The sequence below is a fragment of the Leptosomus discolor genome, chromosome 3, assembly GCF_034619465.1.
Source record: "Leptosomus discolor isolate bLepDis1 chromosome 3, bLepDis1.hap2, whole genome shotgun sequence".
Taxonomy (NCBI): domain Eukaryota; kingdom Metazoa; phylum Chordata; class Aves; order Leptosomiformes; family Leptosomidae; genus Leptosomus; species Leptosomus discolor.
Window position 1 is genome coordinate 27,938,435 of NC_141393.1, and position 24,454 is coordinate 27,962,888.

Genomic DNA, 24,454 nt, shown 5'->3' on the forward strand with positions numbered 1-24,454 from the left:
TTTATCAATTAATACATCTAACATACAAATACTGGACTGTTTGCAGTCTCACAAATAACATAAGGGATTTAAATTTTGAAACTGCTTTGCAGGATTTTGTACCTGAAGCCTGCAGTATTTGAAAACACAATCAAACTGTGCCTTGCAGCGGACTACAAACACCGAGAGGACAGACTGTTAAAATAAGCATCTACATCATTTTTCACAGCACACAGTGCCACAATGCATCTGCTTAAAAACAAATATATGTTTGCAGTGAAACATTTCAACAAATCACAGAACTCAGCAGCAAAGTAGTTAAACATTTATGATTTGATTTTATCTCAGCTTGGAATGTCGCTGGAGTGTCCCACTTCTAACAACTGTTTGCTAAGTTAAGGCTTTAGTGTTTACACAGTGCTGAATGAAGCAGCCTGGTCACCAGATGTGAATGCTTCCTTAGACTAGAGCTTTCAATCAGATCACGGTCCTAATGGTCCCTGCTCCAACCTTCTTCCTCAGGACGTCCACCAGCCTTTCCAACCTGAGAGGGGGCAGGGGAGAGGGAGAAGAGAGAAAAAAAAAAAAAGGAAGCTAACGTTAGGAATGTTCTGGCTGAAAGAGGCAGTGTTTGCACTGAACCAAGCTGTCCTGGTGGTGGTCACGCTCAGAAACAAAGCACCACTGTAAAAGACAGACATTAAGGGAAAATGCAGACAACTTATGGAAAACTTTTTAACCTACAACCCAACCTATTTGCAGTCAGTGATATAAATCGACTCACTTTTCTTTTGTAGTATATGTAGTATCTGAGGTCCCCATAAGGCATTAACACAAAACCATGTGCAGCAATCCTGTGGCACATATACACTTCAGTGTAACCAGGACATTCAATTATTGCACTTTTAAAAATATGAGTGGTCCATAGCTCTTGTTAAATGCAACCCTTAGCTATTGTTTGCCCTTAAAAAATACCCTGCCTGTTATCCAACAGACACTTTTATTGTCCCGTTTATAATTTATGCCTAAAACTCCACGTGTCTTATGTCAAAAACTTTTTCAAAATACTCAACAAGCCAAGTTTCTGAGGGTGTGGACAATGATATTTTGAAGGTGATATGATCATTATGTCGGCACAACTACAGAAAGAATAACAGTCTAAGTGAGTAGGACAGAGAGCTGCCTAATCCTCTGTTTTAAGGCACAGGCTATAAATTAACCATATAAAAGCAGACACTGTGTGTCGCAGAACACTTTTAGAGCCATGTCCAGTATATTATACACAGAACTTCCATAATGGATAAAAAGAGTTGCAGGTTCAAATAGCTGTATTCACTGCTGCAAAGTTGACTATTTTTTCCTCCTGAAAATACAGTTTTTTTTTGTTGTTGTTTTTTTTTGTTTTTTTTAATATATTATACAACATGAGGAATGCAGATAGGAAATAAAAATAACACAGCTTTGTCAAAACTGCAAAATTCATTTTATCTCATGGATGCATTAATTACTTCAGTGCAGAAAAACTAGTTAACATGTCTTGGATTTATTGCCACAAGTCATGACTAACGTACACGGTACATATTGAAACACTCTTGTTTTCCAGGAACCACCAAGCACCATGAAGCTACACCTTTCATTGTATTCACCAGGTGACTTAATTCCTGAAATGAGATTAAGAATTCACCACCCTAATGTAATTGTCAGACACCAGGAAACGTATGTGGAAAGTTTAGCTGGTTCTAGCTGTTCCACAGGGACTAAAGGAGTGAAAGCACAGGTGAAAATCTGCTGCTTAGCTACTCCTCTCCCTTCAGTTTTCTAAGTACTGCTTTTCCTTTAACCAACTAGTGCGTTTTTCCTGGTTTTGTAATATATATCTACTGTACTTCATCTTTATAGAGGCAGCACCCAGACAGTCATAATTCAGTGCAGTCGGTCCATGCAAGTATGAAGTTGGGGCTTTCACAAGTTATTTGCTCCTGAAAGTTTTCTCACAGTGGATAAATCAATGTTTTCTGGGTTCTGAGTGTTTTAATTCAGTTACATATTTTCCTCAGGCTCTTACTGAGAAGTTTCCCTGTTAAATCAGTTGTTAGTCCATGTGCACCTTCAGAAAGCAATGGCAGATCAGTCCTCACTTTTAACAGTATGTATATTCAGAAGCATTGCAGTTTTCTCAGCCACTTTAACTATCACTGGAGGTCTCTTTCTGTCTCACGCTAGCACCCTCTTTAACGTGCTTCAGAGACATAAAGCACAGGAGAAACATTTCAAACTGTCTAGACAAACAGAAGGTTTGGGCTGCAAACTGTTTTCTGGGAGACAGCAGAAAAATACTAAAATCTGAGATCATGATTTATTTAAATCACTGTTCAGCTAAAAAGAAATACCATGTGATTTATACAAGTGAGGGGAAAAATGACCTCAATAGTTGAGGTTTCTTTTGGGGAGACATAGGTTGGAGGTCACTGCTTACACACTGCCCTGCAATTGGGCTTAGACGTGCACCACTCTGTGACCAAGCAATGACACTGCACACCAGAGCAGAACAAGTTAGCGAAGGGCTGCCCATGTTTGAAGAGAAATACCACTGGGATGAAAGTAGCTGTCTTCTGTTTAACCTTGAAACTGTCAGGCTTCATTGAAAATAATGAGGCTTAACAATCATAGCTTCTGCTTTTCAAATGAATGATGACTGAAATCATCAAAATGAGGTATCCCGCACCAAATACAAACTGTGCAGGGCTTATTTGCCTTTTGTTTCAGTCATGTGTGGATTTGCAAATTTATTTATTCTTTATTAGAAGGAAGAAAAAAAAAAAAGCAGCAGGGGATTAAGAAACCATACCTTTGAAAGAGATTTAAACAATAATGTAAAAGAAAAACTGTAACAGCTATTTATAAGATAAAATAACAGAGGGCAAAATTCACCCCTACACAGACACAAGACCAAATATACCACTGAAATCCCACTTAAGCCTACAAAATAATGCTATGGGCTGAATCAGTGGTTAATAACTCTTCATACAGGCCTCAGGGGGCTTTTTGGAACGATAATCCTGGACTCTTTGTTCACCAAGGGCCCAACTCTGCCATCCTGACTCACACTAAGCAACATTTTTCTTGTGAGTAATAAAAGGCAGCTAACAAGGCCGTTTGTGTCAATGAGGTACTACCTGCAAGGCATGAGGGTGGCAGAATCACCCCTTGCCAATAAGGCTCTGTACCCAGCCCGGTGGGATGCTGCAGGCAGCTCCTTTTGGAGGCTGAGCATTTTAATCTCCAGTAAAGTGAAGGAATAGCCTTATACCCCAAGATCAAAGTTAAGTTAAATAACTAAACAGACGAATGGGAGGTGCTGTGACCTACCCTAAAAGTCACAGTGTTTGCAGAGTTTTATTCAAAATGTGGAAGACGCTGACCTGAAGAAAGCAACTTTTATTACTTTGTGCAATCATGATATATCTGCCAGTACAATCTCACCATATTTTGCTTAACTGAAAGCAATACTGACTGTGTTTGACTGTATCCTAAGACACAGATTTAACAAATGACATTTGTCTTTTTGCTTGTGAAGGAAACAGTCCTCATAGTATAAATTAAATGCACAACATGACGCTATTTTCTGAGCTGTAAGCAAGGACACTCACTGAATTCGCATTTCATGAAGCAACCAAACAAGTCATTCAAGAAGCAAGTATTTGGGTTTGTATATTAGGTCAGACAGAGGAATGATAAGGCGGGCAACTCTGCTGCAGTGCTGAAGGTCCAAATGTGCAAGGACAGACAGACACTTTTAGGAATGTTCAACAAAGCCTCTTAAGGTCTCACTCATTTTCGCAGATTTCAACTTCTTACTTAGAGATTTTGGAAAATCCCAGTAGGTGACCTTCCCTGTTTCTTGGTACTTAAATAATTCTAGAAAATCTGTCCCTTAACAAATAAACTCTCTTAGCAAATGCCACTTCAGCATTCTCTACACAACTACTGTATGTGTGCTTGCAAAATGAGCACAAAATGACATAAAATACAGGAACAAACTATGTATTCAGATGGATAGGCACAACTTTGGTTTTATTTATACTAACTTGCACATATCCAAAGTTAAAAAGTCCTATGTTTCTTATAGAATCACAGAACTGTAGGAGTTGGAAGGGACCTCTGGAGACCATCTGGTCCATGAAAAGCACAAAGATAAGAGCTGGAAATATTGTTTAGCTACATTACCTACTTCTGTAATGCTCATCTCAGTGCTTCCGTGAAATGCAAAACCAAAAAAACTCCACAAATTAGGAAAGAGATATCTGGTCCATTATTATTTTTAAGTCAGCAGAAGGTGCATCACTGTGAAGACCCTTTAATTGCAGTGGCTTAACGCTTCCTCAATACGAATTTGCAATTAAGCAGGTGAATTCGTATGTTAACATGAAAATAAAAGGATTTCCTTGAGGGCCTTGCTGCTATGATATTACCAGTTCAAATATGTACTTTTAAAAGTGTTGCTAAGCTTTAAGGAGGTCCTCATCTTCAGAGGAAGGCTACTTAAACCAGAACGTTGCTAGGTGTGTCTTCCCCAAGACAAATTCTCAACCATTCTCAACTTCTCTTCCATTTATTTCAAATCGTGTTCTCTTATCACCTATGCATACATCTGCCAAAATGCTTGTATGAAGACTATGTTTCTTCATGCATTCTGCTGAAGAAGTCTAGCTCTAAACTGTACCTTGAGATCAGTAAAATCTCCGCAACTGAGTGAATCCACATAGATCAGTACATCCTCCCACACTGCTCCCATCTCTGGCCAAAGGAACACACCCCAAAAGAGAGCAGGGGCCTTCATGTGGAAGTTCTGAATATGACAGAGTTATACAATCACAGAGTGATCTTTCAGTGCATCATGCCCCAGAAATAGTCAAAATGGATACCCAACTGAAAGAAAAGGGCATCCTTCAAGTAGCCTATGTCCTAATCTGCAAAGCAATATATAGACTAGTTGAAAACAATAGCTTCTACCTGCAGATGGAGGAGTTAAGTGATAAAAACAAAACCCTCCTGGATTTTGAAATGCTATATAAAGGCTTATAAACCTAAACTATAACCCTCGGTTATCTTTCCAGTAGATAAGATTAGGCTCAGGCTATGAAGATGGCCTTACTTGCGTGATTTCTGGCTTCTCGTGGAATGTGTTTTGCTAACACTAATTCCCTTTAGAAACCAAGCATTTGAAAATACATTAGGTAAATAAAATGCATTGGACAAAAGCATTACAAGCAGTTTAGCCGTAGAACTCAGTGAATGACTGTTTGGTGAGTGGTCATACAAACAAATTCACCTAATCTCAGAATAAAAAAACACCTTTCCTTTCCCTCTCCTTTCCTTCAATCTTCCTCTTGGATATATTTCATCAAATCCTAAATGGAGTACATATTTTATCATGTGTTTTCTGTAAAAGTCAAGGAAACAAATAACACAGAGAAGAGAGGCTGCTGTGATACTAGTCTCGCCCAGAAACCAGTCAATTGGATAGGATCATTTACTCAAGAGGCTGGAGGAGACCGGTTCAGCTCTATTATCTGTACGAGGCAACTGGACCCCAGCTGCTTCCCTCTCAAGGGGGTAGTACTGGGCTAACACCGGGCGCTGGGGTGGCTTGTTCTCAGCTTCAAATGCTGAGGCTGCTCTGATTGAATAAAATGCTTAAATATTCACTGGATCGAAACCTGGAATGTAAGGGTATGACCTTGCACTGAGTGGCCTATCTACCACGCTACAGAGGCATTGCTCTCTTACCTCTGGGTGGCTCAGCAAATCTTTAATTATGTTTATTCTGCAATTCAGGTATTATTCTTGCCACCTAAAAAGCCTGTCTTTTGAACAGTAATAATCTTTGTCTGACTCACTAAAAACCACTGCTAGTTGAATTTAATGGTCATACATCAGTCTGTAACAATTCCTTCATAAATCATCTTAGTGGTAAAGACGACATGTGGTTGAAATACACTAGGCTGCCTCTCTCTGCTTAACAAAGTTCCCCCTGCAACTTTTGGATCGGAGACTGGGCATCTTTCTAAACGACATGCTGGAGTTCAGCAGTGGTCTTAAACCTGATGCAGGAATTGCTGAGTAAAATTCAGTGCCCTGTGTTATACAGGTGGCTGGACTGACTGGTATTAATGGTCCTTTCTGGTCTTAAAACACAAGTCTTAGAGACTGATTTAGCAGCATCAGCGAGCTCTAAACTGTGGTAGACCACAGTGTTGAATCTAATCACTCCAGGCACCACCGCCAATTCCTGCCTGCCCAACGCTGTTTGTAATGTCACTCCAAAAAGTATGTTCCATTAAACTTACAGACCTTAAATTTGGCAGGGCAAATCATTCTGCCTCTGAAAAGCACTGTCACAAAACAAGCATTCCTATTAAATCCCTTTCAGCGTCTTAACCCAAAAAAGTAATTCTGTATACGATTAAACTTAGAAGTAAATACAGCCAGTTGGGCTCCTGACAGCAGACATATTTCAAAATAAACCTGGCTTACACAGGCCTTGGCTAAAATATTAAGCCTTTATCTGCGGTCCACAATAACTAATCTTGTCGAATTGTTTGCTCTCTACCTTCTGTTTGGAAGATTATGAGCTAGCTCACCATTACTATTCACCTTGTGCCATCAGTAGCAGCAGGAAAAGTGAGTGGTAAACACAGTTGGTCTATTTTGACAGCATTTCACCCTACTTTGCATTGATGTAGATTGCTACACAGTACAGGATAATACAAAATCAGGACTTTGCATCTATGCTGGATTTAATGCCACCTTGTGAAAGGTATTGCTCCTTTGCTTTCAAATGCTTTCTCAGGATAGCATACACTGATTGCCTAAAATAAATGAGTTTATGAGAAAGAAAAATAAATCCCGAAACAACTATGCTGTAACCTCATCTGTATTTCAGTACACTGAAATCTACAACTTGCTTATCATATAGACCAGGCTCTTACTATTGGATGGACCATTCACATCTGAGCATCTGGCTGATATTAAAGAGTTAAAAAATTAACATATGTATGGCCAAATGATACTCATCAGATTACTTAATTACATCACAGAATTTCACCTAATTACTCTGGCTTGAGCCCAACAGTTTATATGCCAATTTTATGCAAATTTTACTACTTCTGTTTGTGCAAGAAAAACCTTTTCTATATCTCCTTCTATGTTACTGTTTCTGTGCATTTGGGGTCACAGCTGGTCTCTTTTTTGATATCAAAGCTTACTCCTTACAGTGACAGCATTTCCACAAAGTTTGTGCTGATGTGAAAAAGTAAGGGTCTCCGGGATTTTCTTGCCAAATGCTTCCTGGAAGTCTCTGTCATCGCTTAGGAAAAGCTAGCAGTTTTACCTTACACTAATATATCTTCTCCATAGAAAGTATTCTTCCTTTATTCCTCTGAAGAGGGAAAAATGTTACTTCCTATCAACTCCCGATGAACACTTGTCCTGCCCTTTGGTAACGATGTTTGGTATTATTAAAGTGCCACGAACCACAAGCAAGTGTATTCTGTCTCTAAACTGTTTCCCACCTTCTTCTCGAGAGCAATACAATCTCAGAAAAGCAAATACTCATTGCTTTGACTGCTCACAACATGGGGTGATAGTCAGAACTTTTAAGTACAGTGTTTAAAAGAGAGACATCAGGTCTATTTTGCATTACGTGTATTATGTGGCAAAACGGCATACAGAGAAGTGAAACAACTTGCTAAAGCTCAACTGACAAAGAAGACTGAAAAGCCCCACATGTTTAATTTTAGGTATAAGCAGTCTTGAGCTGTACTGGGTTCCTCATGTGCACAAAAAAAGAAAAAAAGTGTCCTGCAAAATTAGAGCCTAAAATTGCTGGATACAGAGACCTTCTCTCTCAGTTTCTCAGTTTGTACTCTGAACCATGTCAACTGGTAAAAACTAACCCGCTTTCTTATTGTATATCCAGCTCAGATGTATTTCAGGAGATGGAAGAAGGACCTACTATTTCAGAGCATTTTGGGTTCTAAATCCCTTTTCAGAAATATTTAAAAGCAATGTCAAAAATCAATTATCTAAACCAAACAGTATTTCCAACCTGCTCAAAACAAAGTTAGACAGGAATTCTCATCAGAAAAATATTCAGGATACAGGACCAGCAGACTGATAGATGATTACAGACTGGTAGAGAATGGGATTACTACTACTTCTAAATTCAGAAGTATCAGTCTGAAACCACCATATTACACCTTTCTGCATGTTTCAAACAAGCCTTCCATATAAGGCAACATCTGCACCTCTCAGCTGCCTATTCCAAGCCAGTCTCACCTCTTTTGGGCATGTTCTGGACAAGTCCTGTTTACAATGAGTTTGTAAAATTGCAAATACTGACGTCCTACTTGGGCTGTTTCCCAAGTACATCCCACGAAAGCGCAACATTGGCAGACTCCTCTTGATATCATAAAACAATGAAGACAACATGACCTCTTTTCTTGATGCCACAAATGTTTTACAAAACCTGATGCAGACTTACTGGCTCTACGCAGCTCTCAGTTATGTTCCACCTCCCTGAGGTGGTTCCACCCTCATGACCAAAAGTAATCTGGAGGTTGCGGAGAGAAAATTCCTTCCTATAAACCATCATCAAATCCCTCCACTTTACATTAAAAATAATCATTTTTACATAGGTTTGATGTATTTCAATACATTTGCTTTCCTAGCATAACTGATGTGATATTGCCCAAGCTGGAATGACTTCCACACCACTGAGAGCAATGGAAAGGGGTCTGGATGTAAGAGGAAGGCATTTAATTAAGCTCCCACTTGTAACAAGTCCTTTGTAACGGGCTCAGACTGGTAGGTAACTTCCCACCTTTCTGGTGTAACCCAGTGGTGCCCACAGACTTCTGGTTTCAGGGCAGCTTGCCCTTAGTCATACTTTTGGAACATATTTCTAGAAAATGTAAAAGCAGTCTTCCCTCAGTAGTGGACTAACTAAAAATCAATGGATGAAATGTCTTCTCCTTCTCTTAATGTTTGCAATATATTATAGATAGATGTTATCAACATGAAGCTTGTCTATAATGTTGACGTTGCAACAGGGTCCCCTATACAGGGATAAAACCAGAAAAGATGCCTAACTGCTCATTCACACATAAAAATGGTTTTTTTTAAAATATCAGTTGAGACTTAGCATCGCAAACCAAAGCGTCTTCTACACATGCGCAGCACTTCTTAAAATATTTTATGGGTTTTTTACTAAGTTATTGGCCATTTAAATCCATTAAGGTAAAAACAAACCTTCCCACTTCTAAGCATCAGTAACCTCTCTCCAGTAGCCGGCAGACAGTCTCCAACTGTCGTCTTCAACATTCTAGCAAGACAATTCACATGAGATTTTTTTTTCACTGGCCTCCTGGGCCTATTTTGCTCCATGTTCCTGCCGTGCGGCTGGGAATGAGCTTCTTCACCTGCTCCTGGGAGGTGAGCTAATTCCTGAGCAAGACTAACTCAGCAGAGAAGTAGTGGACCTTCAGCTCATTTTGAGGACAGCTTTAATTCTTCTGAACTGGTGAGCTTGCAGACTCAGGCCTTGGTGGCAATTCTACCTGGTGGTGACATGAATGGGACTGATTGTAGGAGAAAAACTTTTTATTTTTTGCTGATGAAAGCATAAAATATTGACTTTACATCAAGAGTCACAAAATTCTTCAAAAGCATACAGTAAAATATTTTCTCAGTGTTTAAAATTGGAGATCTCTGAAATGTCTTTTGTGTTGAGTTCACCACTTAGATATCCCTTTTATTAGATGTAGATGTGCCTCTGTTACATCCTTTAAATAATTTACACTTATCAAAGATTGAGGTGATAGAAATGGCTATATTATGAGGCACAGAATAAAGTGCTAAATACAGTAATTTTATTATACACATCTCCAATACCTGTGGTGTCTTCCATTCAAAGGCCTAATTCTGATACTTTCTATGGGCAAAAATTCCATAATCTGAAGCTGAAATGATAAAATTTCATCCTAAAGATTTACATCTTCCAACAGCTCAGTGTTTAGATCTATATCCTTATACCCACATCACATACAGCAAAAATGCAAAACAGGAAAGCCGAACAACTTGACAATAAAATGGCAGTGGCAATGATGGTGTTAAAGCTGTTGTTAGCTCTCATACTTACAAATACAATTGATGCTACCTTTCTACAAGATCCTGTTAAAAAAATAAAAAGCCTTATGGAAAAATCTGGCTATTAATTAATGACTCAGTATTAGATTAGAAACATGAACTGTCATTTTTTTCCTTGGAGAACTAGCCCCTGCTTCAGTAAAGGTACACTTAATTTTAAGCAGTGGAAAAATTTAAATGATTTTGAGTTTGCTTAAAATTAAATACTTTGCTGGCCTAGTCAGTTATTTCTATTTGTTGCTGTAAAGGATTGTTCCAGCAATTCTCTAAAAGATTATACGTAATTCAAAAGCTTCAGAAAGTCTGCGCTTTCTTTTTGAGCTTCTGCACGTACATTTACAGTATTCAATCTTATGCATATGTTAAGGAACAGTATGAGTATTAACAGGAAGAACCGCAAATTTATTTTTATTCCTTCAGCCAAGCCACAAATAAATGACTCTTGCAAACAAACCAAATACTATTTAGTAACGGCAATGTAAATGCCATGGACTTATTTTATTTGGATATAAAATATTAAAGTAAATGATTATTTGCTGTGACACTCATTTTATCATCTTGGAAAAAAAAGCAAGTCTGAGAAAAAGTTTTCTTGCTGTTCTTCAAGGAGCACTCAATCTGCTGTTCAATGCTATTTAATAATTTGTCATAGAATGGTTAACTATAAGCTTACAAATACTGTGTCAGCATGCTTCTTCCTATTGGGCAAACAACTTCAAAATCTAATTTGTTTGTGTTATTGGTCTTACTAAATATTAGTCTTTGCAAGTCTGGTTTACACCATTGATGTTAACTATGCCAACATTTTGATTTTGTTCTGAAGTATTCCACAACAAGCTGATATTATACAATACAAGCCCAAGAGCTAGCCAATCCAGTTTACTAAGTATACTTAGTGTATTTTGCTACTGATAAATCAATAAAACCATGTTGTAATCTACAAACTTCCATCTCTGTGAAGCAGCTATAAGCAAACTGTAAATGAACACACAGGTCAAAAACTGGGATGCCGTGATTATGTTGACTCTGAAAACATTTGACTTTCATAGGATATGTTTTAGTGTTTGAGTGAACAAAGTTTCAGCACTGCTTATATTTTCGTAAAAGACTGAGATGATAAATATTCAAATGATGATAAATATTTGTGTTTATACTGTAACTACCCATACTTTAAAAAAACAATATCTGCACTGCAATCCACAATTTACAGAGGTTAAGTAAATGTAAACCACAGCTACACAAAGAAAATAAATTCTTGACTTAGACTGTACGCTCAGTTTTGCATTCTTCATCCGTGTGAAACTCCCTGCAGTCAATGGATGTCTTGGGTGTGCAAGGAATGCAGGAAAGGCTTATCTGTCATTCCCTTTGGCTGGGATTTTTTGTCTTCATTCTGTTAAGTACAGCACTGAACATTATCCTGGCATTGATCATAAACCATCAGATGCTAAAGACCTCACTATAATTTATGACAACCAAAATATCTATGGGAAGAATATCCCATTATCTGCTCTGGCAATATCACACATTATAACTGTATGAGACTTTTGGTACTGATACCACAAAAGGCTCTATTAAGAGCAATCTTCAAATGAAAAGGAGACATCAAAATATATTATGAATCATTAGTACTACAAAGGGTCTCAGCTGCAGCAGTTCTGAACATCACCAAATCTGTCTTGCAGAACTGTGGTATTGAGAACGGGTTCTGCAGCTCCACACGTGCTCTGAACTGACACATTCCTCCTCCAGACTGCACATAGAGCACGGCAGCACCTTGGGGTGGGATTTGCAACTAGTTTAACAAGAAGAGTGCTCCTAAACTAGCCAAAGAGGGGGTTTTTGTTCTGTTTTTTGTTTTTTTTTTGTTTGTTTGGGTTTTTTTTAAATCTCAGCCCCTTGCTTTAAGGTCTTGCTCCAAGCTGTCCAGAGGTCCTCAAGCTGCCCTTCTCTAAAACTAACCTGAGGCCACTTGTTTCTTTTAAGGTGACAAAGACAACAGCAGTACTACCACTACTCCTTTTTAAAACACGTATAAAAACTTATATTGACTATCAGCTAGAGCATTCAGCCAAGCTAAAGAAAGCTTGGTTTTAACCCACATCTGCCACTTCTCAGGAGAGCAGTACACTCCAGGGCTGAAGAGTCTCTCTAGTACTCTTTCTGAAGCTATGAATTTCCGCAGAAGAAACATCTGAAATATTATTAGAATGGAAGGTGTGATCCTGTGGGTGGTGATGTAGGGCATTCACTTGGAAAATGGGAGATGGGTGTTCTGATACTGGCTCTGTATTTATGTTCAACAGGCATTGGATAAAACTGAGAAAAATCCCTAAATGAAAGTGTTAGAACAAGGTCTTGCTTCGCAGAGGTGAGTAGCCTACTCACTGCTCTCTGATCCGAGAAGCCTGCATTATTTTCTGCTGTGTGGTACTACTTCAAGGCAAAGAATATAGAGCATCCATACCAAACCTGCATGGCTAAAACAACCCTCTGAGATGCAGGAGACCTGAACCAGGATCTCCTCAGACTGAGGAGGAAACTCAGCTCCATTCTGTCACACCTCAGAGGAGTACCCCTGCTCCCAAACAATCACTTAGAAAACTGGAGCAGGGGGGCACAGATGCCAAGGAAGCTTTCGAAAGGAAACATCTGAGGACACGCTGCTCTGTGCAGATCTTGGTGCATGACTCTGGTTCAGCATGTGCTTCTCCATTTGACTCTCCAAGGAATCCAGGCAGAAAAGAAAAAAGTTGATTGTTTTGAATTTTTTTTCAGTCAGAAGTTTTCCGCTTATGCTAACCCAAGTCCTCTGTTTGGGCTGGGAAGTTACCAGTATAAGTGGTACTAAGTTATCAGCCACTCCCTCCATCACAGCCTGCAAATTTTACCTGGACTGTAACATGGAGTATGCAATTCAAAAATTGGTAAGTCAAGTGTCGTCCAATAAAGATAATATAATCCAATGTGGAAAACACAGTTCATTATAGCTTTGCAAAAGTGATATATTTCCTTTTGCAAAGCAAGAATAATATGTTAGCCTTACCAAGGGAAACAAGACCTGGCTAGAGATGCAGAAACACGGTATACCTACAACAGTCCAGAGAATATGCCACCAGTGACTGAAATTGTTCAGCTCACCTTAGGTTTGAATACTAGTCCAATATTTATTTCCTCCAGACCCAGAAAATTGATTTCACTCTACATGTTGAATTTCTCTGAGGCTGCACATAACCTCACTGGCTTACTCAATTCTTTTATTACAACAAACAGGTGTCTCTACAAGACTTTTTAATTCATCATTTCACCATGCATATTAGTGCAGTCTGAGTGGATTTTTTCCAAGAGGAGTCACTAGTGTTAGTGCACAATTCCAAGTATTTAAATAAATTCTGACCCTACTATGTACTGCTTTCAGCTAGATCACACATGACTTTCTTCACACATTTCAATTAGTCTTAATTCCACACTGAATTCCTAAAGCAGACTACTTCCAAGCCTATTGCCCCTAAATCACATAAATTCATGCTGCCTGTTATCACTACTCTAGTTAAATGGTAGTATTTTCGTATATGATATGATGTGATTGTTACTAAATCTAGTGTTTCAGACTTTCTCATGTTCCTATTCATGCTTTGCATGCCAAAGAAATTTTGCATCAGCTCTGCTGCACTCTGCAGAATTTTTTGGGCTATGTGGTAGTTTTGCGTGCCTGGGAATCTTCCATCTGGCTAGTGTGGGTTTCCTAAACACCATAAACTCCCGCCTGTGGAGACTGTATATCTCTTATAGGACCCATGGAGCTTATAATCTGTTTTTAATCATTGTATGAGGCAGCCAACACATCAGTCCTCATCAAGCAGTTTTTTCCATGTTGAATCTCCTTTAATAACTTTGCATCCAGTTCTGAGAGTCCAGAACTATTGCTAATTTTCATTGGTATCTTAGACTGCTACAAGAGTCATCTTCCCTAGCTTCTCATTTCCTTCCATACAAACTCTCATAATCACTGACTTCTGTGGCTTGCTATAGCAAGCAAAAGATTCTTAGCACTTTGCCCTCACTCGCTTGTCTTTTGCATGTACCCACCACCACCTGCTTCTCAGTAAACTACAGGTCATATCCTTAACTGGGACAAAGGAGTGCAACTCAGTGTGACAGAGGGAAGGCAATTTACTGTATCTAAGAAACTAGCTCTACATCTACGTTCTTCAACAAGTCACCAGAACTTTACATTTCAAAATGCCAGTACCAATTAAATTATTCCCTATATGATAGTAAAATATTACCCACTATTCAATCCCAGCAGAACTTCAAAGCAGCAGGCAGCACAGTGGCTTTCATTGAAAGCAAAATCACTTTTAACATCTTCTAAATTATTTACTGACACAAATCAGTGAAACTATTAATATCTATGAAGCTGTACTCCTAGCCTCCAGTAGTTAATGTGTTGATCTGACATTCACAAGAATACAGTTTTGTAAGAAAAAAATCCCAGCAGTCTAGTTTTAATACGGAAGTCTAAACATCTAAATGTAAGTAAGGTAAGAAATCAAATGTTACTTATTGTTTCAAAAGACTAAAATTAAAGAAATGTATCTCTAAAATTTAAAATAAAGCCAACCGAGTTCTCTAACATCTGGTGGTTCCTCCAAAACAAATAGCTTTAAGTCCCAGTGAATGTACAACTTGTTTCTTTTGTGCAGTGCTTCTGCCTGCGATTTCTAATTAACTAGCTCCATTCTTATCTACAAGGAGTGACTGAACGCATTACAATGTATACTTCAACTAAATATATGTAGGTATGATTTTAAAAGGGAGATAACTAGTTAACAACATTTGCATGTCGCAAAGAGGTTCAATTAGTTTAATAATTCCGAAATCTTGCTTTTAGCCTGCTCCCTGCATAGCCGTGCTTTACTGAATACAATCTGCACACTAAAGATACCATGTTTGCAGTTAAAAATCTCCAGAGACTTTAGACCCATACATAAAGATACTTATTTCACTCTTTTCTGAGACACTGACCTGTATCCTCATTTAAAAATGAACACCACATCTTTATGTTATTAAATCTTTGTTTTGATCTATTAGTATTCACCAAAGTGCCATTTTATACAACCCTGCGCTGAATAGGCAAGGCTGGAGGTAACCATCTGCAGCTTTAGAGTCTGCGTTTGAATTGATGAAAAGAGCTTTGTGTTTTCATTGCCAAGTTTGATTCTTCCAGTCATTAGACATTCCCCTCAGATCGCATCAATGAAGCGGATTCTCTTACACCCATGTGTTAAATTCTCTTCTCCTCATGGTTTCCTTTGCCAGCTATACTCCAGAAAGACTACTAGGTCTTAGCCACATTCTTCTCACAGCTGTGTTAAAAAAGAGCATCAGAGAGTCCTCCCAAAATCCATATGTGTATCTGGTCAGTACCCTGTCGGAGGGTCACCTCACATTGTGGTGTGATTATTCAAATATTCATTCTTGTTCTTGAACTGCACTGCTCAGATCATTCTGGGAAAGATTAGACCCTACAGCCAGCACTGGAGAACGTCTTGGACATTGATGTGAAATACACACAGCTCTCGTACTTAGAAGGCAGATTAGTTTTACTTGCAGAAGAGGGGGACTCTAACTGCTTAATATAAATGCTTGCTTCTTATTTCTTTCCATTTTTTGGTATTCTTTTCAACTGTGTTGAATACTGGTAAGAACTGTTTGGTTTTTGTTGTGTTGTTGATCGACTTATTTATCAGCATCAGCTAAGAAACTAAGTGAACAACTACGAAAGCATGTTCAGAAATGCTGGAGGGAAATCCAGGACTACTCAAAAAAAGGCTGTGTTCCAGTAACAATGAAAGTCAGGTGGCCAAAAAAATCACACCTTAAGAGGTAAAGCAAATGTTATTAAGGGTAGTATTTCTTTTATGAGAGATAGTGATTTCCTTTGATAAAACTATCCACTTATTGAGAAGATCACTTAGTTTTCTTATGTATTCAATACACTGAAATATTTTATCCTAATCTTTAACACTCACGACTTCCCCCTTAAAAGAAAAAAAACCCAAAATAATAAAAAAAAGGTCTCTTCAATAAACAGTTAAGGACAAACTTTTATATTTGGTTTGTTCATAGTCAGAACTGCCTCAGCAAAGTGCACAAGCAGCACGTTTCTCTCCATTTATACTTATTTTCATACCCACATATTTTAGTGCTGCACCATTACTTTGTGGATTTGTGTTTACTTTAGAGGGGATTACATAAAAATTCTACACGCACACCCTCCGCTGCCACCTTACGCAGCTATGTGATTGTGCAAGTGTGACTCTGCTCACACGCAGAGCTACACTTTACTGAGATAGAATGATTAAATTGTGAGAAAAAATAGAAGCCCTGAACAGATAAATTGCATTACAATTCACTCCAGCTGCAAAACTGTTGCAGAAAAATAGAACATTTCCTGGAAAAAAAAACACACCAAAAGCGGCCTCAACCTTACTGATAATTGGCTAATATTGATTTGGTATTACATTATAACCTCCTCTGATCTCACTGACATCAGCAGCCACTCCTCAATCCCAGAGGTTCCAGCAGGAAGGACAGTTTTAAAATGTCTTGCTTCCTCTGCTGGTAGAGGCATTAATTAATTCACAGGCTTTTCCAGCCACCTTCTCCAGGTCAGTCCCATTTCCCTGCTGGGGCTGCACCAGCTGGCTCCTGGCTTGTCCAGCAGGACAAACTTGCAGGGGGCCCGTGGTGCTGTGACAACACTCCTGGTGAATTCTGCACCGCTGTCCCAATTCTTTGTTTGTAACCGTGAATTAGAAACATTAATTAAATACAGAAAATTATAGTCATAGCCGTTCTACAGAGTATAGGTTAAAAATATTAAGTATCGTGCAGATCATCATAATTTCCTGTTGAATAAATCTGTACTGTTATGCGAAAACCACCACACAGTTAAAATGTGTATTTGCTTTGTAAACTAGAACAGTGCTCTTTTAAAAGTCTAACGTGCATCTTGTTAATGTTTCAAAATTTAAATAGATCCAAACAAACACTGCTAAATCTGTGTGGCCACTCTCTGAGCATCATCATTTTCTGTTGCAGACCACCAGCCCTGCTAGGATGGCGAGTCATCTTCACAGGCAAGAGCACACAGTCACAATTTATATCTCACACTGCAGTGAGCTGCTGTGAGATGTTCACCCTACTTCAGTATAGGCAGAATTTTACTATATCCAAGTTCACTATAAGCAGATTCCAATATATACCCCTTCTGGTTCACAGCTGCTGTTTCATGTGGGATAGGATCCAGAAATTTTTTGGATGCTTTGTGTCCTGACAGAAAACACAGGACCACTATTCTGACTTTGATCTCACGTGTAGAAAGAAACAACTGCAAGTGGGTACACAACTGGCTGACATGACAGCAATGCCATGGAGAAATTACACCTCTATTTCAAGCTCTGCATATGATGCTGAATACAAACACTGAAGTGTTTAGGAATACAAAAAAATTCTTGAGTGTTGCCAGAGAACAGATTAGCAAAGGCATAGCGAACACTAGTAAATTACGTGGTATGTAGATACAAAGAACATCCTTTCTCAACATAATTTTATTCTAATTATGTTCTTTCTCAGTGGAGTTCATAATTATTTTCCTCTTCTAATTTTTAACTGTTGCTACATTATTCAGATATTTTGCCAAATAATACTGAGAAACTACTTTATATAGCTGCTAAAATTACTTCCCTCATATGTCAGAATTCAATTGTACTTGAGCATTTAAAAGAAGTGAAGAAAACATGTTTTAGAACACTGTTTAGGCTATGAATTGTACTGTCACATTTTAATTACAATAAGCATCCTCTTAGGACTGTGCTAATAATTAATAGTACTGTAATTAATACCAAGAAACCTTTCCATTTACAGGTTTATAAGTTGTCAGTTCCTTTTTGAAATGTATAACATCCTACATCTTCAAAATAAAAAGCTAAGCTAAGAAATGAGTTCCTGCCTAATTGCCAAACACTGATTTGTATGAAGCGGTTGAGGTTACAAAGAAATTGGGAATTCTCAGCCCGGTTTCCCTGCTGATGAGTACGAACTGTCTGTGTAGCTCTCCCAGAGGTGTCAGAGGAATCTCTATAGTGTCACACAAGGGTTCTTAGCTCAAAGTAAACACACTTTCCACAAACTCAGCTGCTTAATCTGTTTGCAGGTTGAATTATAAGATGGGGGTGGATGACTCCGGGTGCTGGGAAGACGCACAGAGCATTTCCACAGTTTCTTGGTAAAAAAGGCATGCTATTGTCATCAAAAGACTTCACCCAATTGTTTAATTTTGCTATAGGCTCAGTGGTCTGATCTTAACAATAATGAAAACTAACCTGACCAAAATTTTCCCAAGTAGTTGAGCATGTTAAATTGCACAAATTTTTTTCACTATTGTAGTGCATCACCACCACTTTAATTCAGGCTGTGGCTGCACTTCTACCCTAGCCACCCTCATTATATGCGATTAAACAAGATTGTTTCACTGAAAAAAAACCCAACAAAAAACAAAACACCAAAAAAACCCCTTCACTTAAATATCTATGGTTAGTAAATGTTTATAAATAAAGTGAAATGAAATAACAGCTTCAAAAAATGTACAGAAAGGTTTAACAAATACTCTCTTTAACACGCCGAAATTATTTTTCATAGGCTTATTTTTATCAAGCATGCACCTGCTGAAGTTTTAAATATATCTAAGTGTTCAAAATAAAGATTGAATGATTCTGAATCAACCACTGGAGGTTTTCAAGAGGTGACTGAAAATATATATTATGTAGCTACAAAGCAATTAAAAATATTAAAATATAAGGGGTTTTTTTTAATAGGACAACTCAGCATGATTTTTTTTCAAACAGGAAGAACTCTTTTTAGGTCCTTGCAATATATTACAAGCCAATTTCTGGCTACTCTGGAAATATGCTCCAGACATTAAAGTCAAATATAGACAGATGAGAAGATTTGCATCAGTTCAGCATCGACCACCTTGGAAGGGCGACAGAGGGGTATTCTGCAGCTGGTGAATGTAATGTAGCAATGAGAAGTGCCAGACTGTGAAAAGGCTCTGCCTACACATTTGCCTATGTCCCAGCAATCAGACTTTTCAGGTTTTGGAGTTCAGTAACTTTTTAACAGGGAATCTTATGATGGGAAAGATAATATGATCCCGGTTCACTGACTCAGAGACTTCCTGTTGGTTTCAGTGAGATTTTGAAGCCAGCCCTAAACAACCACATCAGCATTTATCATGGCATGAAACCTGCCAGATGCATAACAGACCAAAACCGAGAACCTTAATATTGTACAATGCAATCATAAAGGCAAACATTCTGTGGCCATAGGATTGCCATGGGGGAAAAAGACAGTGAAAACCATTCATAGGAGATGGAAACACTTTCTCTGTGCCTTCCACATGTAAAAACCGGTTTTCATAACAGTAATGACAGGCACACTGATTTGTGTAATACCAGAAAACTGTTAAAATGATCGGCTTCACACTGAGTAGGTAACGAGCTGAACTGCTGACAAAAGAAGGAATTGTTTTAAAGGACCTTTTCTGAGTACAGCCACACTTTCAGTCATAGACAAAATACCAGAAGAAACAACCTTTCCTTTGGATTTCAACTGCTATTTTTCTTGAAAGAAATTACTTACTTCTGAACTTTTTCATTGGCCTCCTGTGAAGCCTCCAGGGCTTTCTGGAGCTTCAGCTCTGTGTCCTTTTGCTCTGACCTAGCTTGCTGCAGCTGAGCTGCCAGATCTTCAATCTGGCGATAGGTAAGGGTCACCACATCCTCCCTGCCTTGCAGTCCACCTTCAGAAGTACCAAAAGTATAGTTGAGCTGGTCCTTCAGACTCATTCCTTCAGACAAAGATTTGTGTAAGCTATGAAAACAAAATCATACAGGTAACTAAGTTTCAGTCTAAGGCTGAGCTGCAAGAATACTACACTCAGTTTAATTAATATTTTTAATATTACCGTATCTGGGATCCACATGTACTAATACCATAACAAGTTTTATTTCAAAAGTAACAGAGAACAAAAAGAATATTCTGTTTCCACAAGGCTCTTCTAGAAGTATGCAACAATTATCAGAATTTTAAAAAGTCAAAAACCTATTCAACGAAAACTTAAAAGGTAGTATTTTGCAGCTGTGGCATCTTCCTGATTACCTTTGACCTGCAGAAAAAGTTGTTAGTGTGATTCACATGAAGTTGAATTAATCAGTGTAAGTTACTGATGTCTTATTAAATCATGTTACACATGACTCTCTTTTAGTAAGCAGACTCACCCACTACTGGGGGGTTATTTGTGAAATTGGAGATTTTTCAATATAATGAAAGGAATAAAATCACTACAATGCAAAAATTAAAATTATTGAATCAGCTGGATTACACAGAAATATGAATGATTTGCATATGCTAACCAATTCTAAAGGTCTTTGGTCAATAATTTTGTGAGAGGTAACTTAAAATATTTCTTGATGATGGTTTAAATAAGCTCATAACACCTGTACTAGAATACACTGTGTTTAAACAGCCTCTCTATAGTAGACAGAGATAGGCAACCTGCCAGCATCAGGGTTTTATCACAGGACGTTTAAATATCTATAGTGTCCTCCCCCACAATTTCTTGCAAGGTCCTTTCTGACCACTGCTTTGGCTTCATTCAGGCAAAAAAGTAGACATGTTTACCATCTATTTCACACTGAAGTGCCATGGATGGATATTCAACCCGTTCAGTTTTATACATGAGTTTAAGGTATATTCATAGAGATACCAAATCATAGAGCACAAAAATAATACTCTTTCATTGTACAAACCAGAATACAGTACTACATGCTTTATATTTGTGTGCCAGAAAGTTCTGGACAAATCAAAGTGAGATCAGAACTTAAAAATGAAATTGAATAGGGTCTTAAGGAAATAGATTCATGAGGCTAAAAGAAATAAATATGCCTGGATTAGCTAACAATAGTTATGGAAAATGAGCAAAAAGAAGGATGTTGAACAGACAGGTTACCTATAAATAATGAGAAGAAATTGAAAAAAAGAGAATAAAGAAGATGATGCATCAGGTAAAACATTCTCAATGAAGCCTGTTGACTGTGGAATTATTTTGCAAGGAATCAGTAAGTAGCCAGCAGCTTGAGTTATTAAGGTGCAGTGCTAGAAATCACATTAATAGCTCATTATCAGGGGAGAAGCCTGCATCAGCAAGCTCTCTGTGGAATTAGCAATGATTTTCTTCCCATCTCTTCATAGCTATAATTTATTGGTGAATTTTACACCAGTGGAAAATGACATTCGTAGTAGCAGAAATTAATGGAAAACATGTACAACAAAAGTGATGATAACGGGATACCATAATGAGCAGTGTTTTTAGATAAATGATTGAAGTAATTTCAGAACAACTTCATGAGTATCAGAAGCTGTTGCTGTATTAATGAATATGACTCCAGACCATCCCTCTGACTGACAACTGTGCAAATATAAAAAATTATTTCAGTGTGGATTTCTAGTAGCAGCGCACACTGATTACAACACTCAAGACACAGTCTGCATGACAGCTGCTAGTATGCAATAGCATATTTTCTTCCTTTCAAGTTTATTAAGGCGTTTGTATGGAAAACACCCTTCATTCCAACAGCCCGTAGAGGAAAATCATATACAAACTAAAATATAATATACATGCACTAGCAAAATGTGGATGAACTAATAGAAATCCAGAAGCTAAAAGGTCAGAGTGTTGATATATCATTACGCCTGCTACCTGCGGTTGTCTGAAAATAATGTGAAGAACCTTTTCAATTAAATGAAGACATAGTGAAAATATAAATATTTATAAAAGGACATTAAAAACCCTAGAACAGACTCATTAAAAATAAAATCACTTCAACAGTTGCAGATAACATTTACTGACTGAAGTTCCACTTTGGCTGAGCATTGATCACCATGGAAAAATACAAAGGTATGCAAATAATGCTGAAAGCAGGTTACCGAAATACCACTGCTGCCCGCTTCTTAAACACCTGGCACAAGATTAAAAGAAAAAAAAAGACAGATGAGAAGCTAAACTGTTCAGTGAATATATAGGTCCCTGATTAAAAAAAAAAAAAAGGTAGCCTAAATGTTGTAACTTGTTCACACCAACTGAGAGTCTTTTTTTTCCAGAACGTGAAAAATACAGTAATTTATTTAGATTCTAAAACACTGTCCCTGTGTGGCTACAACTGGGCTCCTTCTTAAAGGCTGGCCATGAACAATACAGTGTGCAACACATTACTACATGTTTTAATTCATAATGATTGCATCTGAGTATCAATAGATTCTGACGTATATATTTTATAGCCAATGTGATTCCTCCAGATGAAGGCACTGCTGTGGTTGATAGATCTTTTAAACATTTTTTTTTTCAAAAGTATGCAACTGCCAGATTTCCATCAATATGTGTTTTGATAAATACTTTTATTTAGTCCCTTTTAATACTTATTAATTTGAAATTTCTACATTAATGTCTCAAAGATTATTTCTTCAAAGAATATTGATACTATAAATCAAAAATAAATGGGAGTTCTAGGCCTGAAGAATGGGTCACAGAAGCATTCAAACTGTTCCTTGATTTAAGCAATGTACATGTTCTTTATAGCAAGCCTTTTGCCTTTCTATGGCAGAATGGCCCCTTTCTTACTCCAGCTTGGGTCTGAAAGTTTCAAAAGTCCACCTTAACCATGTCCAGGCAGAAGAAAAAGTGACATGTGATGATGTCACTTATGCAGCTCCTGCAGATAGCAAGAGGTTTCCTCAGCCCCCAAAGTCGGAGTAGCTTCAAGCCTGCTGAAAAATTTCACCAGTCGTAACTGCTCCCAGAGGGACTCGACTTTGGCTGAAAATCAACCATATGAAGTGCTGCTCTTAAAACACTTCTCTCTTTGCCAGGCATACTTTTGCTGCAAGGTGGGAAATGATTTTCTACCTGAAGCAATTACTGAACAACACAGAGAAACCTTCCACCTGAAGGAAGAAAAAAAACCCCAGCAAAACCCAAACATTCCCTATCCATTCCCTCCCTTCTCCCCAACCCCAGTGACAAACATATCCAATGTTCCCAAAGGCATGTAGGTCTGACCTTGGTTTTCACCACAAATGTTTCTTGACACTCAAGTTCTAGAGACCTCTCAGATCTCAGCCTGCACTCAGGATGGCTTTGAAGAGAGTCCCTTCATACAGCAGATTGCACTCAAGGGCCAGGCCGCATTGATAACGTGAAAATATTGCCTCAAAGGTGCTCTGAGGGAACACTGCAATAAGATTGTGTTAAAAAAAGCCCAGAAGGCCTAGAAGGACTTTGAAATTTGCTGTAAAGCAGGGGATATAAAATTGGTCAAGTTTGTGTTACATGTGAGTCAGGAGCCTGACAGCTGGTAGATGTAACTAGATGGCATTACCCTACCATAGACAAATATTTTACTAGCCTTCCTCCATCTGCAATTACACTAGTTAAGAGGACTGTTTTTTCTTTTCAGTACAACCATCCAAACATCTCTCTCTAATTTAACTGTAGGCAGCAGCTGTGTTAGAATGTGGCGCACATGCCACAGACCACGTTATAACAGTCCTGCATGTGGCACATAACACAGACTAAGTTCTTTGCACTGTCACGTCCATCACAGTGTTGCTCTCTCGTGTGTGGTGTACCTATGCCTTCTTAGTCTAGGATGAGCTCAGGCATCCTCTTTATTTCATATTCTCTCACCAAACCCAGTGATAAATACTTGTTGAGCAGAGCCTACCACTGATTTTCTTCTCTGTAGTGGCTAGTGATATAATCTCAGGATTTTACAGGATAACATGTTGACAGGTTAGCGCTGATCATGCATGTCCATACTGTCCAAACTCACATGTAACGACATGTTAATATGGATCCATAGTGAGCAGCAGGCTGAGTTTCAGCCTTCTCTCCTGAAATGACCTAAAGAAACCTGCAACCTGTTCAAGGGTCCAAACAGTCTGGACACCAGATGATTCAAGCACAGATTCATTATCTACAGTGAAAGCTTGAACTCACTATCATCCATCATAGAAAGTCCATTTTTCAATAAATACAAATTAAAGGCCACTAGCAAACACATTTTTCCTCCTTGGGCCTCAGTATCCTCATCTTTAAAAAAGAGCAATACCTTTGCAAGATGCTCTGAGCTTCACTACTGAA

General features: G+C 38.2%; 1 protein-coding gene across 1 annotated transcript in view; it reads right to left on the reverse strand.

Moving 5' to 3' along the window:
* Positions 1 to 456: 456 nt before the first annotated feature.
* The window catches only part of MIPOL1 (mirror-image polydactyly 1), a 152,740-nt gene continuing 128,742 nt past the window's right edge, over positions 457 to 24,454 (reverse strand). The window contains exons 10-11 of the mRNA XM_009959026.2: positions 19,897 to 20,127; positions 457 to 523 (exon numbers count right to left, since the gene is read on the reverse strand). Coding sequence (XP_009957328.2) covers positions 457 to 523; positions 19,897 to 20,127 — 298 coding nt within the window. The remainder of the gene's footprint in view (positions 524 to 19,896; positions 20,128 to 24,454) is intronic.